Source organism: Gigantopelta aegis, chromosome 1 (assembly GCF_016097555.1).
Source record: "Gigantopelta aegis isolate Gae_Host chromosome 1, Gae_host_genome, whole genome shotgun sequence".
Classification (NCBI taxonomy): Eukaryota; Metazoa; Mollusca; class Gastropoda; order Neomphalida; family Peltospiridae; genus Gigantopelta; species Gigantopelta aegis.
The window spans coordinates 31,647,372-31,663,298 of NC_054699.1; the positions used below are offsets into that span (position 1 = coordinate 31,647,372).

The 15,927-nt window shown below is 40.3% G+C and overlaps 1 protein-coding gene across 1 annotated transcript; it reads left to right on the plus strand.

The window, feature by feature from the left end:
- Positions 1-2,939: 2,939 nt before the first annotated feature.
- Positions 2,940-15,628, plus strand: LOC121373739 (folate transporter 1-like). Its single transcript, XM_041500496.1, has 6 exons — positions 2,940-2,980; positions 6,926-7,080; positions 8,709-9,735; positions 12,174-12,363; positions 12,857-12,998; positions 14,773-15,628. The coding sequence occupies exons 2-6, from the start codon at positions 6,946-6,948 to the stop codon at positions 14,920-14,922; spliced, it is 1,644 nt and encodes a 547-aa protein (XP_041356430.1). The 5' UTR covers positions 2,940-2,980; positions 6,926-6,945; the 3' UTR covers positions 14,923-15,628.
- The last annotated feature ends 299 nt before the right edge of the window (positions 15,629-15,927 follow it).

Here is a 15,927-nt window from a genome sequence, read left to right on the forward strand (position 1 = left end):
AATATACCAGCAATAAAAACTATTTACAGAAAGAAAGAAAAAAAAAGTTCTATTTGTAGTAGTTGTTCTGTTTTGTGAGGTTTTTGTTTGTTTCTTTTGTTTTGTTTTCAGATTTGGGGGAGGGGGGGGGGGAGGTTGTGGGTTGTTTGGTGTTTTTGCTTGTGTTTTTGTTGTAGTTTGGTGGGTTTTCTTGTTGTTGTTTTTTTTTTTTTGGGGGGGGGGGGTTGGTGTTTGGTTGTTGTTTTTGGGGTTTTTTTTTTTTGGTGGGGGGGGGGGGGGGGGGGTTTGGGTGGCGAATAATATTTACACGATCATGCGCGGATCCAGGAGGAGGGTGCTGGGAGTGCGCATCGCTTTCAAATATCGAAGTGCCTCAAAACATCCGCTGTAACAAAAGTGTGTACAATTGATTTATATGTGTGTGTTTAGTGGGGAACATGTACTATCTCTGTCGGCGTGGGGTTTTTTTGTGTTTTTTTGGGGGGGGGGGGGGGGGTGGGGGGGTGGGGGGGTCTTTTTGTGTGTATGTGTGTTGGGATTTTTTGTAGTTGTTTTTTGTTTTTGTTGGGGGCAATTTGGGGGAGAGGGTTGGAGGGAACTATTGTAACGCCTAGAGGCCTAGGCGTACTGTAAACGTGCATTCCTCCCTGAACACAATAGGTGCCCGTTTTAAACGAAGAAGAAGTTTGGTTTGTTTAACAACACCACTAGATCATCGGCTATTGGATGTCAAACATATGGTCCTTTTTGACACAGTTATAGAGAGAAAACCGGCTACATTTTTTCCATTAGTAGCGAGATATCTTTGAATATGCACCATCTCACAGACAGGATAGCACATATCACGGCCTTTGATATACCAGTCGTGGTGCATTGGCTGGAACGAGAAATACCCCAAAGGCCCCACCGACGGGGATCGATCCCAAATCTTTAAACGTAACACCTTTTTTTTTTAGGGTGTTTGGTTGGTTGGGCGTTTTTTTAATGGCCATTAAATGAGAAACTTTAAAAATATACCTGTGACGGTACATGCTCTTAAATTTGTTTCGCCTGTGGCGATTTTAATTGTGTTAGAGGGCCGTGTGCAGTTTAATTGCACTTAAGCCCAGATGGGCAACTTGTTACGTAATACTTCTGCGCGACGGTCTTCGATCGGTACGCCTAATACACACCCAGCCAGGTGCGGAGGCCATGTGGCTAGTAGTTACGTAATATCTCCGGTAGTGCTGTTTATGGCCAGGAGATTGCTCGCGGTTGGCGACAGCCAGACTGACGATCAGAGAGAAATATACCGACTCTAGTAGAGGTAGAATATGAGATGATACGTGAGGTACCGCCTTGTACCCCCAGGCAAAATCCTGATTTATAATAAATAGCTAGTGTTTTAGAGATATCGAGGAGAACGAAAAGGAAGCTTCGCGGGAACGTTAGTCCTTTTGGACTTTGGTAAATATCATTTCTGCTCTGTGTATAACCTTGATGTGATTGATGTGACTTTTAAATATTTTAATACTGTATTATACCAATATTCTTTAGACAGTGTCTTCGGTCATCTGACGAAGTAAATCGTAGACTTCTTGTTCTAACATTATACGAGTATTTGGTAATATAAAGCTTAGCCAGTCATCCTAGACGACCTAGGTACACTGTAGGTTATTGTCTTTATTGTGATAGGTACCAATATTAATTCTGTGTCACAAGGTTACTGAATGAGTAGTTAGGGTTAATTAAAAATTAACCCGTTAGGAATAGAGCTGTAATTCCTTTATTAATTAAGTTCCCCTGGAAGCGTTCCTAAATTATCACACGTTACTGAACGAGTAGTAAGGGTTAATTAAAAATTAACCAGTTAGGAATGGTGTTGTAATTCCTTTATTAATTAACTTCCCCTGGAAGCGTTTCTCAATTATCACACGTGTGGGTGTGGTGTAACGGTGAAGTGATTCGCATATTGTGTAACTAGACACCTAGAGATTAACTAATTAAGTGATCAGTTCTGGGTTGTTATTATTGCTGTTATTAATTAACTACTACGGCTGTACATTTGTCAGCGTAGATTAATACAGATTCCAAAGTGTATTGTGTTTTTGTTGTGTTTCTAGAGAACTAACGTGCTATAATAATATATACTTTATATAAGATCGTATCTCTGATCATACCTAGAGATGAGCCATACTAGGGTTAACCGCCTGTTACAGAGAGATCTAGTAGATATACAGTTAGGAGAGATATTTTGATAATCGTGTTTTATTCAGTTACGGGAATTATAGAATCCCCGTGACAATACCTGATTTGAACAGCGGAATGCATACATCCAAAAACACAAATATATAAATGCAAAACTATTATTATTATTCTGGCTGGAAAATTCCATGTCTGACTGACATGAAAAGCTACTTCCGTCATAATGTTATAGGCTACTGTTACCGATAGGCAACAATTATTATGGGATATTTTATATATAGGCCCTATATGCATATTTTTATATTCCTTCAGCAGATGACACAGACAAATAGATAGCCTACGCATGGGCGTACATAGGATTTTGAAAAGGGGGGTTCCAAAATAGATTGCAGAGATATCGGGCATATATTTCTATGTTAAGTAAATATAATAATGTCTGATATCAATGTCAGATATATTAGATGATAAAAAAAAGCGATTTCAGGGGGGGTTCGGTCGAACCCATCGAACCCCCCCCCCCCCACCCATGTACGCCCATGCTACGCGCGAATACTTCGATCCTATGAGTGTACGTACTTTATAAATGATAGAAGGTTACGAAGTTACGAATATTGACCCCCCCCCCCCCCCCACCAAAAAGAAAAAAAAAAAGAAAGAAAGAAAGAAAAGAAGATGGATCGCCGAGATGTTCCGAGTGGCTACGAATGCCATCAACCTAAGGGACGTTACTCTAAATCTACCACTTGTGGGATGTATCAAAGATGGTTTCGCTTTTACTGGCAACTTCTTCATTCAGGTTTAAGAAATATAACAAATATCGGGGTGGGTTGTTTTTGGGGTGATAACTTTTGCCACATGAACATGCTACTAATGCTGCAAATATCGCTGCAATGAGTGTCTTTCAAAATCACCTGTCTCAACTCTTAATCGACCGAATATAATTAAAATTATTTTGTAAGCAGTAAGGGCTAAACCTGTTTCATGATATTTAATATTTATTTTAAAAACTTATTTATTTTTTATCTATGTCTTATGCTCAATGGCTTTACTGTAAAGCCATTGAACAGAATGCTAGTTAACTCGCCCCAAAACCAACTCGTCCTAAAGTTTGCTGTACGTAAATGATTGTGACGAAACTAAAAATTGACGTCTACAACTTAGGGGGTGAGACGATTTACCCAATACTACCCAATACTACCCAATACCTACCCAATACTTACCCAATACCACTACTAACTATTATATCATCATGCAAGAATCCCTAAACCTAATATACTCTTCAAAAAAAGAAACGCAAAAGGGTACAAGTGGGTTATAACTCCGATTTTATGTTTCCTACCGGTTCATGCTTTGTGAATATACGGTCATTGCATGTCCCAAACACATTCCCACGGTTACATTCGATAAAACGCAGCTACTGTACAATAAAGTTCCAAAATGTGAATATTCGCAAAAACGCAGCCACGTGCAAACCATGTCACCACTGCACGTGCGTTGTCTGCACGTGCAACATGAACACCGACAGTATAAAAGTGCAGGGTGTTCGCTTGCCTGGCCTCTGTATCTGGCCGACAGTTGACAATCCAGGACATGCCACGTCTCAGTGAACCGCAGAGAAACAATGCCATCGGCCGACTAGACGCAGGCAAATCCAGAACGGCCGTTGCCAGGGCATTCCATGTGTCCCCAAGCACCATCTCCAGACTGTGGGACTGTTACCAGCAACATGGATCAACACGTGACCTCCCTAGATCCGGTCGACCACGGGTCACTACCCCGGGCAGGACCGCTACATCCGGGTACGCCACCTTCGGGAACGATTGACTACTGCCACCTCCACAGCCGCAGCAATACCAGGTTTGCGCAGGATATCCGACCAGACCGTACGGAACAGCCTACGTGAGGTAGGAATTCGTGCCAGACGTCCAGTTCGAGGTGTCATCTTAACACCACAACACCGTCGACTCCGACTGCAGTGGTGCCAGATTCATCGACAATGGCCTCAACTGCGATGGAGACAGGTGTGTTCAGTGACGAGTCCCGATTTCTGCTCCGACGTCATGATGGAAGATGTCGCGTGTATAGGCGTCGTGGTGAACGTTATGCGGCAAACTGCGTGCAGGAAGTGGACAGATTCGGCGGGGGTAGTGTCATGGTGTGGGCAGCCATCTCACACACTGGCAGAACTGACCTGGTCCACGTGCAGGGCAACCTGAATGCACAGGGCTACATTGACCAGATCCTCCGGCCACACATCATTCCAGTTATGGCCAACGCCAACGCAGTGTTCCAACATGACAACGCCAGGCCTCACACAGCACGTCTCACAACGGCTTTCCTACAGAACAACAACATTAATGTCCTTCCTTGGCCATCGATATCACCGGATTTGAACCCAATTGAGCATCTATGGGACGAGTTGGACCGACGCCTCCGACAGCGACAACCACAGCCCCAGACCCTGCCCGAGCTGGCAGCAGCCTTGCAGGCCGAGTGGGCCACCATCCCCCGGGACGTCATCCGTACTCTGGTTGCTTCAATGGGCAGGCGGTGCCAGGCAGTTGTCAACACACGCGGAGGCCACACCCGGTATTGACTCCAGATGACCTTGACCTTGGTGGTGTGTCCTATCACTTACTCACAATGGACTAGAGTGAATTGTGAACAATCCTGCAACATTTGGTAATTATCGGACTCACCATTCAATAATTAAATCAATTCTTCAAATGTTACGACAATGTGGTTTTGCGTTTCTTCTTTTGAAGAGTATATATACCTGGTACAATATACAATAGGTTTCTCTTTGTAAAACTATGTATGTAAGAAATGAAACAGTAATGTGATAAAAATTGTCCATATCATCAAGATTAGAATTATAATTTTTTTTTATACTTACCTCTTTTTTTATTTTATAAAAATTATTTGTATTATAGAAGGGTGAACGAAGGGAGGTAAGTCAACGTACTGGAGTCTGCAGTGTATACAATTTGTCGCAGACAACACATGTAACTAATATCCAGGTTTAGGGGTTCTTGCGTGATGATATAATAGTTAGTAGTGGTATTGGGTAAGTATTGGGTAGTATTGGGTAAATCGTCGCACCGACTTTGGGTGTCATTTTATTTATTAATAATAATATTAGAATGAAATTCCATGATTACAACCATTTACTAAATGCTTTTATATTGGTGGAGATCCTAATATCTGATAAATAATAATCTATTACAATGAACTGTTGAGCCTATTTTAACAACATTTGTGAGTTTGTCCTTTATTTCCGTAAACTAAAAAAAAAAGAGTAAAGTTTGTTTTATTTAACGATGCCACTAGAGCACATTGATTTTTTATCTTATCATCGGCTATTGGATGTCAAACATATGGTCATTTTGACACTGTTTTGAAGAGGAAACCCGCTGTCGCCACATAGGCTACTCTTTTTTCGACAGGCAGCAAGGGATCTTTTATTTGCGCTTCCCACAGGCAGGATAGCACAAACCATGGCCTTTGTTGAACCAGTTATGGATCACTGGTCGGTGCAAGTGGTTTACACCTACCCATTAAGCCTTGCAGAGCACTCACTCAGGGTTTGGAGTCGGTATCTCAATTAATAATCCCATGCCTCGACTGGGATCCGAACCCAGTACCTACCAGCCTGTAGTCCGATGGCGTAACCACTGCGCCACTGAGGCCGGTCCGTAAACTAAAGGAATGATCACAAAAGTAACATATCCCAGTGATAATTCACTTACCTGCGAGTTTTGGTGGTTTTAGCAGCTGAAATACTACCCCCCCCCCCCCCCCCCCCCCCCCCCCCCCCCCTCCATCCCGAGTCAGGCCACCGATCTTATCTAATTTCTTTTTGACAACCCGATCTAATCTAGCGACCAAATTTAATGATTAGAATTTTCTTTATCAATTATATTAGAGATGCGCATCAAAATTTTAAATTCCTACTACTTAATTTTTGGATGTCAATTTCTAAATTGTCTGCTTAAATTTTTTTCTGTCCCGGGACAAGCACCTGGCACCTGAGACAGGCCCCGGGACGGACATGCTCGAAACTCTAGTGGGTATGTAAAAAATATTCGCACTCGCACTGAAATACTACCGTACATCTGTTTCACTTGCTATACTACGGCCTTGATGAGTACTCGTGCACAGGCCAAGTCTAGCAAGACGCGAGTCCTGTGAACAAGTTCGTTCACAGGACTTGAGTACTCGTTCACAGGACTTGAGTACTCGTTCACAGGACTTGAGTACTCGTTCACAGGACTTGAGTACTCGTTCACAGGACTTGAGTACCTGTTAATTGAAGAGCACTCTCATTTAAGTATAAAATTTTTTTTGCATCATTTTGCCATATTCGTACCGCCTGTTACATTGAGACATGAAGACATAAGACATGAAGTAAAACAAAAGACTTGAGTCGAATGTATGGAATGCAATACAATGACATAATTTGGCATCCGTGTTCAGCACTGAAAATAAGATGCATAATGCTATTTTACTTGATTCCTTAGTCTCATTATCATCTTGTGTAAGTGTCGGGTACTCGGGTCCTGGTCGAGTTTGACTCTCGAGTACTCGAGTCCGATATTTTGAACTCGTGCAAGCCCTACCTGCTACATGTACATGTAGGTCTTTTAAATTTTTTTACTGCTTTTTGCTATTTGCAGTCTGCTATTTCCAGCCCATCATGTAATTGATTATATACTACTTCTAAACATATTTATTTTTGCAGATTGAACTGTGGAGTATGTGATGGATAGTTGGAAGAAAGCGGTTTTTCTTGCCTGCCTGTATGGATTCTTGAAAGAGTTCTGTCCCCTGGTGCCCTTCTTCACACCATACCTGACTGAACAATCTGGTGTGACAAGAGATGATGTTTTTACAGAGGTTAGTAATACACAAATATATATATATATATATATATATATATATATATATATATATATATATATATATATAAATATATATACATTTGTTTACACACACACAGACATGCAAGAGGTTGAGGGCTCTGTACACCCCCTGCCCTGCTCACGACAGAAAAAGTAGATTTTTGTTACTTTAAAGTGAATTCAGTGAGCTTATATGTACATGTATACAACTTAAGTTTAAGTACATGTAATTGTATGAAGATCCCACTGCAAAAAAACCCTGGATCTTCTGATATATACATCGAGAGAATGACATGTTTACCTTATTATTATTTTTTTAAATATTTAAAAAGCTTAAATTATGTTATACTGGGTATAATGTTACATGTTATGTTTATAAAGTCACTGTTATATAGGGTGTATATACATGTACATGTACCACCAAATCAAATCCTATAGACTACATAAGTGATACATTCAATAAAAACGGCATTTCAATCAACATAAATACCATGGATATAAATATTATAACCACTTGCTCTTAAAATAAACCAGAAAAAAATGGGAGTTGCGCTGCTCATTTCAGCTATAACGGGAAGCGTACAAAAATTGTCACCCTAATTTTAGTAGAATCCTGCACATGTTTCAAGTAAAATATTATTGGTGTAGTTGGTAAATTAATACTAGTTCAAATTAAATCATAGGAATTTATTGGTCAAATGAAATAACATTTCATGACAACAAACACCATCACTGGGCTGGTAGTATTAACTGTAATATTAAAAGTTAGGTGCACTTTGAACTTGTTGAGATTCTAAAGCGGCCTCGGTGGCGTTGTGGTTAGGCCATCGGTCTACAGGCTGGTAGGTTCTGGGTTCGGATCCCAGTCGAGGCATGGGATTTTTAATCCAGATACCGACTCCAAACCCTGAGTGAGTGCTCTGCCAGGCTCAATGGGTAGGTGTAAACCACTTGCACCGACCAGTGATCCATAACTGGTTTAACAAAGGCCATGGTTTGTGCTATCCTGCCTGTGGGAAGTGCAAATAAAAGATTCCTTACTGCTAATCAGAAAGAGTAGCCCATGTAGTGGTCACAGCGCGTTTCCTCTCAAAATCTGTGTGGTCCTTAACCATATGTGTGACATCATATAATCGTAAATAAAATGTGTTGAGTGTGTCGTTAAATAACACATTTCTTTCATTGTTGAGATTCTATTTGGTAAACCTATAAAATTATCTGGGATGGAAAACCTTGTTTTTTTTCTTCAGAATTCAGGATTTTATCTTTCAGAAAACTGTTCCTATCTTTGTTCTTTGATTAAAAGCTCACTGTAATTCCCTACTTTTCTCGACCCTTCAAAATGTATCAGATTCCTTGTTCAGGGTCATTTTTAGTTTATTCTGTTATAATACTTGTATATATTTATGAAGCTAGTATGTAGCTAATTATGTAGCCTATTAAAGGGAGTGCATGAGCAAATTAAATGGCAGTATCTCACTATAGACTGGTTATTTCACCTAATGCTAAATTAATGTGATATGATGGAAGGTGGTTAACACCAGTGCAAGTGTTTGTCCTCCTAAACATGCAACTGTTATAATATTGTATAACTGAAATCATATTTTGATATTATATTTTCAGATCTATCCAGTTAAAACCTATACACTGTTTGCTGCACACTTCTGCACCCTGCTGGTCGCAGATTTGTTGCTGTACAAACCAGTAATAGTGTTTGGAGCCAGTGCTTCCATCGCGGTCTGGTACCTGCTGGGATGGGGATGCAGGCTGAGTCTGTTGCAGGTTTCGCAGTTTGCTAGTGGTCTGTGTCAGGCCTCAGAAGTGGCATTTTTTGCGTACATTTTTGCCATTAGCAGCACCGCAAACTATCGAAAGGTGGCCGGTTTGTCCAGATCGGCAATTCTCCTCGGCCAGTGTTTGTCGTATTCCTTGGGCCAGATTACTCTGTCGTTATCATCCAACGATGTGCGGACTCTGGTTTACGTGTCGCTGGGTAGTGTAGTCTTAGCTTTCGTCATCAGTGTGGTGATACCCGGCCCGAGGTTTTCTCCTTATCTCCATACATGGGTTGTACAGAGAGAGCTGCTGGCGCCATCCGGGTTGCAGCGGTCACCCGAAAATGGAAACCCGTACCGTTTTCCGACACCTACCAGTATCCATGGCAACGGTTCCTCTGCCAGTACCTGCAATCTCATTTCCGGATTGGATGGACTCTACGATCATAGGCCAGCATCAGCTAACCAACAGTTTGCCGGGTTGGATTTCCCCTCTGGGTATATGCCCAGTAGTTCCCACATGTACAGTGACATAGATACCAGCTCGCTGGGTTATGCTTACAGTGACGGGAATTCCGACATTTCCGACACGTCCATTAACGAAGAACGAACGAGTCCGGTAGCTAAAGAATCGAGATTGTCAAACTGCAGACAGGTTTGTTCTGCGAGTCTTATCATTGTTTGGAAAGATCTGTCTGAAGCGTACAGAAATAAAACTATTGTCGTCTGGTCATTGTGGCTAGTGGCAGCTTTGTGTGTGGATTTTCATGTCAGACTTTACAGTGAGAAATTGTGGGATAGTTTTGGAGTGGTTGACGAGCAGAGTGGCAGCTATTTATACAGTGGAGCTGCACAAGCACTGGCTGCATTACTGGGTTTGTTATATTTTTATTTTACAAAATAAATTTTTTTCTTAAATACACAAAATGTACGTGTACTACAATATATATGTATAAAAGATTCCTTATGTGTTGTTGACCAGCCTCGATGGTGTCGTGGTTAAGCCACCGGACATAAGGCTGTGTCGTGGTTAAGCCACCGGACATAAGGCTGGTAGACTTGTACAGGGTTCGCAGCCCGTTACCGGTTCCAACCCAGAGTGAGTTTTAATGACTCAATGGGTAGGTGTAAGACCACTACACCCACTTCTCTCTCACTAACCACTAACAACTACATGTAACTCACTGACGTGGGTAGACAGCGCAGATAGCTGAGGTGTGTGTCCAGGATAGTGTGCTTGAACCTTAATTAGATGAAAGCATGAAAATAAGTTGAAAGAAATGAATATGTGTTGTTAAACCATGCAGGCACGTCATGCATTACTGACGCTGCTAGGTTATGCCTGAATTTGTTTTTGCATCACCATAATGATTTCACTAATTTAAAATTATCTGAGGCCTGCAAAAGATATTTTGAAAGACGTAATTATATTTGTTTCTATTCTTAGCCATTAATTAGCAGTCTTCGCCAGGAGCAAATTTAAAGGTAGGGTCAACTCAAACAAGAGCCTAATATGTTGGAAAGATGCATACCCGGACCACCAACACATACTGACACTTTAGCAAATAAAAAACGCGTAATTTTAGAGTTAATAAAAAACCATGATTATTCCTAACTGGGGGCAGCCATTTTGTTTCGTTTTTGTGACGCCCGATGGGATAGCTTGGGGCGAAGTGATGTCAGCTCCTGACCATCTCCTGTATGTACAATGTAAACAAAAGCAGTAATTTCGACAAGGCGTTTCTCTTTGATCAACCTGACTTGTAAAACAGCATAAATGACATAATATAATAAACTATTTAACTAAATATATTTCAAGTTGCATTAACAGAACGAAATGGTGTTATAGTATTTTTCTCTGTTTAATAATCCAAAGGAAAAATGTACACTATTAGGCCTATTGATATGCTACATTGGAGCAAAAACGACAACCCACGATACCCAAGTGATAATTTTTTTTTCTTTGGGACTACATAATTGGTCAGTTCTGTGGTTTTAGATGGAAAAGTCTACTTAATCAATAGTTTTACAAAACTGTTTACAGTAATAAACCATGCCCATTACCATTTTAGGGGTGACAGGTAATATTCCACAATACCGGTATGTATTTTTGTGTCTAGACAGCATCAATTAATTGGCTTGTCTTGTTACCAATCAAATACACACCTGCCAATCAGGAATCACAGGTAGAAGCAACTAACAGCATATAGACCAATTAACTAAGAAAACACTCCGTGTATTATTTCAGTACATAGGTTAATGCATGGACAAAACATTGTTAATTATTTCGACTTGTTGTGTAGCCACTTTGACAATGTTATTGTATTTTGTATTGAAAAATAATATATAGTGCTGGATATACTTATTGCTGGCTTACTGGGATGTGTATTATTACAGAACATAGCAATGTATGACTATTTATCATCCCGCAAAAACCAGGTAGGTTGTGTTTCTCTAGTTCTAAGGCTCATTCCTGACGTTACGCGTTAAGTATTACGTAACCACCAGCTCGCCAGACGGCGTACTCACTGAGAAGGTACAAAATGGCTGCGCCCGTTATATATAATAGCCATCACATTTAACCATTTTATTAATTAACTATACGATTATATGTGTTGATATTAAGCAGTGATGTGCATTATATATCGTTGAATATGCACCAGGCCAAATGCCTTATAATTGTCCCTTCCTTTAAGGCAAGCTGAAGATCACTCTCCTCAAATGGTTCTAGGTGAGTAATCCCATGAACTTTCAAATATAATGTATTAAAACAGGACTCGAAACAGCCTGTGGCCAGGTCACCAAATGCAATCACTGTCCTCTTTGGGTGACTTCGATATAAAAAAAATAATGGCGTTAGTCAAGCAAATAATATTATCTTCTTTAGAACTACATGTATAACATATGAGCCCCTATTAATATATATGTATTCCACATTAAAATCTTGCTCGTGGTTCATTTACTTGTACCATAATTTGCCAACATGCATTATTATTTTTTGGGCCACCATATGTTTTCGCCAGTTTTGAACCCTGTTAAAAATGTTACTACACAGCGATCAGTTTACTTCTAAATATTTTCAGGCAACTTTCCCAGGGAAGCAGGAGTATTCACTCGGCTTTCTTTGCAAATACTCAATTTGTTATTCTAATTTCAATAAGGTGGAAACAGAACAAAATCCTTCGGCCTGTACAGATTTTATTTATTATTATTATTGTTTTTTTAAATCAGAATTTACTTCTTTGTGCTTTTGCAGGTTTTTGTTATAAGCATATAGTATGTGTATTTTCTAAAACTATTTTCTGCACTACAGGTACGGTTCTCTCTCTAGTGGTGGGATTCACACAGGTCAACTGGCACAAGTATGAGGAGTTGATCGTCGGGGTTGTCATGGTGATCAGTTCAGCCGTGCTGGTTGTTATGTCTCACACCGACGTCTGGTCAGCCTACACATTCTACGTTGTATTCCTTGCGGTATTCCAGATGCTTTCCACTGTTGCTATGTAAGTCTGGACAGTAATCCAAGAAAACAGATTTTGTCTGTAATTAATTTAAGTATATATTTTTATAATTTTTAATTCACATATCTAGGACAAAAGACTGGTTTATGTGTGTGTCCATCTGTCTCTCTTTTTCTCTCTCTCTCTCACCTCTGGTTCCATCTCTCTTCCCCCCTTCTTAAACCTCTTTTCCCCATCTCTCTCCCTCCGTTCCTCTCTTTAACCTCTGTCTCTGTCTGTCTCTCTCTCTCCCTCTGTCTCTCTCTCTCTCTCTCTCTCTCTCTCTCTCTCTCTCTCTCTCTCTCTCTCTCTCTCTCTCTCTCTCTCTCTCTCTCTCTCTCTCTCTCTCTCTCTCTCTCTCTCTCTCCCTCCCTTGCTCTCTCTCTCTTTTTCTCAGTGTGTCTGTCTTTCTCTCAACAATATCTTCTTTTTTTAAAATGTTTTATGTGTTATAATATTTAGATCAAAATTATCAGCACACCCTTGTATTTTCCAGGTTTCAGATCGCAGGTCAGCTGACGTGTCAGAGATTTGGTCTCGTGTTTGGACTCAACTCCTTCCTGTCCATGTTTGTTGAAGTTATCTTTGTTTTGGTGGTCGTCAACTCCAGCAATCAGGCTTTCAGTGTCAAAACACAGGTAATTCAAATACAGAGCATGTGCCAAAACAAGCTGGCAACCAGTGTACAGAGATGAAATCTAAATGGGGGGGGGGGGGGGGGGGGGGCATCATTTTAGATCATTGTAAAACCCTAACCACAGGGTCAATCTTAGTACCTGGTACCAATATTAAACTTTCCTTCCTTTTTTTTCTGCTTTCATCTCTGTCTGGCTATATGAGGGCGAGACGTAGCCCAGTGGTAAAGTGCTCGCTTGATGTGTGATCGGTTTGGGATCGATCCACCCATCAATGGGCCCATGCATTGTGCTATTTCTTGCTCCAGCCAGTGCACCACGACTGGTACATCAATGGCCGTGGTATGTGCTATCCTGTCTATGGGATAGTGCATATAAATGATCCATTGCTGCTAATCAAAAAGAGTAGCCCATGAAGTGGCGACAGCGGCTTTCCTCCCTCTATATCTGTGTGGTCCTTAACCATATGTCCGACGCCTTTTAACCGTAAATAAAATGTTTTGAGTGCGTCGTTAAATAAAACATTTCCTTCTTCCTTTGTCTATGTAGAGATATGATTCAAATTCAGACTGTGATGTCAGGGGTTAACCTGTTTGCCACCCTCTATTCATTTTACAATATATCGGAGGGGCCCCTAAAAAAAACATAACCTTACCGAGTATGAGAATGACTAATCAGTATGGGGACTGTAATTTTAATATTTCACACTCATTACTCATTATACCGGCCTCGGTGGCGTCGTGGTTAGGCCACCGGTCTACAGGCTGGTAGGTACTGGGTTCGGATCCCAGTCGAGGCATGGGTTGTTTAATACAGATACCGACTCCAAACCCTGAGTGAGTGCTCCGCAAGGCTCAGTGGGTAGGTGTAAACCACTTGCACCGACCAGTGATTCATAATTGGTTCAACAAAGGCCATGGTTTGTGCTATCCTGTCTGTGGGAAGTGCAAATAAAAGATCCCTTGCTGTCTGTCGTAAAAGAGTAGCCTATGTGGCGACAGCGGGTTTCCTCTAAAAAACAGTGTCAGAATGACCATATGTTTGACGTCCCATAGCCGAGTATAAGATAAAAAAAATCAATGTGCTCTAGTGGCATCGTTAAATAAAACAAACTTTACTTTTTTTCATTACTCATTATATCATTACATACATGTAGCTGCAGTCAGGGAAAATGTCTACAGAATTATGCCACTATGCTATAGGGTCATTTTTCTTTAAAACGAAAAGAAATTTTAACGCAGAACTTTCAATTATGTTTATAAAATTGAAGTAGTCTTTGCTGGAAATAAAAACATGCTATGTCTAGAGTCTCCACGAGTCTTGGGGCATGGGCCGAGTCTAGCAAGACTCAAGTCTGTCACAGAACTTGAGTACTCATACAAGGAAGAGCACTTTCATTTAATTATATTTTTTTACGTTATTTTGCCATTATGCTTTCTGCCGGTTACATTATAGAGCTATGAGACATGTAGGGAAAGCAAAAGTCGAGTGTGTGGAATGCAATACAATGACATTATTTGGCATCCATTTCCAGCACTGGAATTAAGATGCATAATTCTGTTTTACTTTATTCCTTAGTCTCATTATCATCTAGTGTCGGGTACTCGGGTCCAGGTCGAGTTTGACCCTCGAGGACCCGAGTCAATATTTTGGACTCATGGAGGCCCTAGTTGTGTCAACAAATTTGACGACAACTTGGCGAACACATTTTTTGTCTGGTTTTAATTTTATTTTATTATAAAGTTTTTTTAGGGGTTTTTTTTAACTATAATTTCAGTTTGCTGTGTACAGTGGATTCCTGGGCTTGGGAGGTCTGCTTTTTCTCATCCGAGCGTTACACAGTTCTATTCATAACAGATACAGCATTTGTTGTCGTTGGCGGCCGACACATGATGATCCAGAGACTCTTGTCGAGGAGCAGAGATAGTTCTCATTGGACACGGAGTCCACTTGCTGCTGATGAAAAAAGCATATCATGTGTGGCAGGAGCAGATTTGTTTTTACGAGATATAGGTATTGCTTTTCTGGCAGTGGCGGCGCTGGTGTCAACTTTTGTGTTCAAGTTTTGTGTTTAAAGTCCTATAGTCCATCCCATTCTCCTACAAAAATGTTTTTGTTAATAGTTTCAGTTAACACTCACACTAGAACACACGTGCACACACCTTGTTGTTATATTTAATAGTCAGTTTGGTTTGACGTAAGAAAAAAAGTAAAAGTGTTTTGGAAATGACACAAAATTACAATTTTTATATGCAAGCTACAAAATAATCTGCTGAGAAAAAAACAACTTGTAGTAAATTTCATAGTATGAAAAAAGGCGTTTCCTGTGGGATGGACTATAGATTTTTGAAACTTGGTTTATAGTAGGATATTCATCACAGCTAGTGCACTGAAAACGTTTATGGTAGGCAAGACATTTAATTCTGTGGAATTCTTGCTGTCTGTGATTCGCTAGACTATTGTTTCTTGGCCAGATATACCAGATGACTCAAACATCCTGGTATTTGGTTACAGTCTCTCACTCTCTCTGTCTCTATTTGTCTCTCTGTCTCTGTCTGTCTCTCTCTCTCTCTCTCTTTCTCTCTTTCACTCTCTCTCTCTCTCACTCTCATTGTCACTCTCAAACTCACTCTCAGTCTCTCACTCTCACTTACACTCTCACTCACACTAGAACACACATGCACACACCTTGTTGTTATATTTCATATTGTCAAGTTTGCCTTGCTTTAACATAACATTGCCTCTTTGAATACGTGCCTGAAAGTAAAAGTGTAAATTTTAAACAAGTAATTTTAATCTCTATTTTTTTTTGGTTAAACTTGCATATATTTACAAGAAAATGTGAAAATAAATATACTACAGATCAAATGAATGTATTTATAAATTAAAGTCATTGCATTAAATTTTACTTGTATTAATGTGTAATTACACG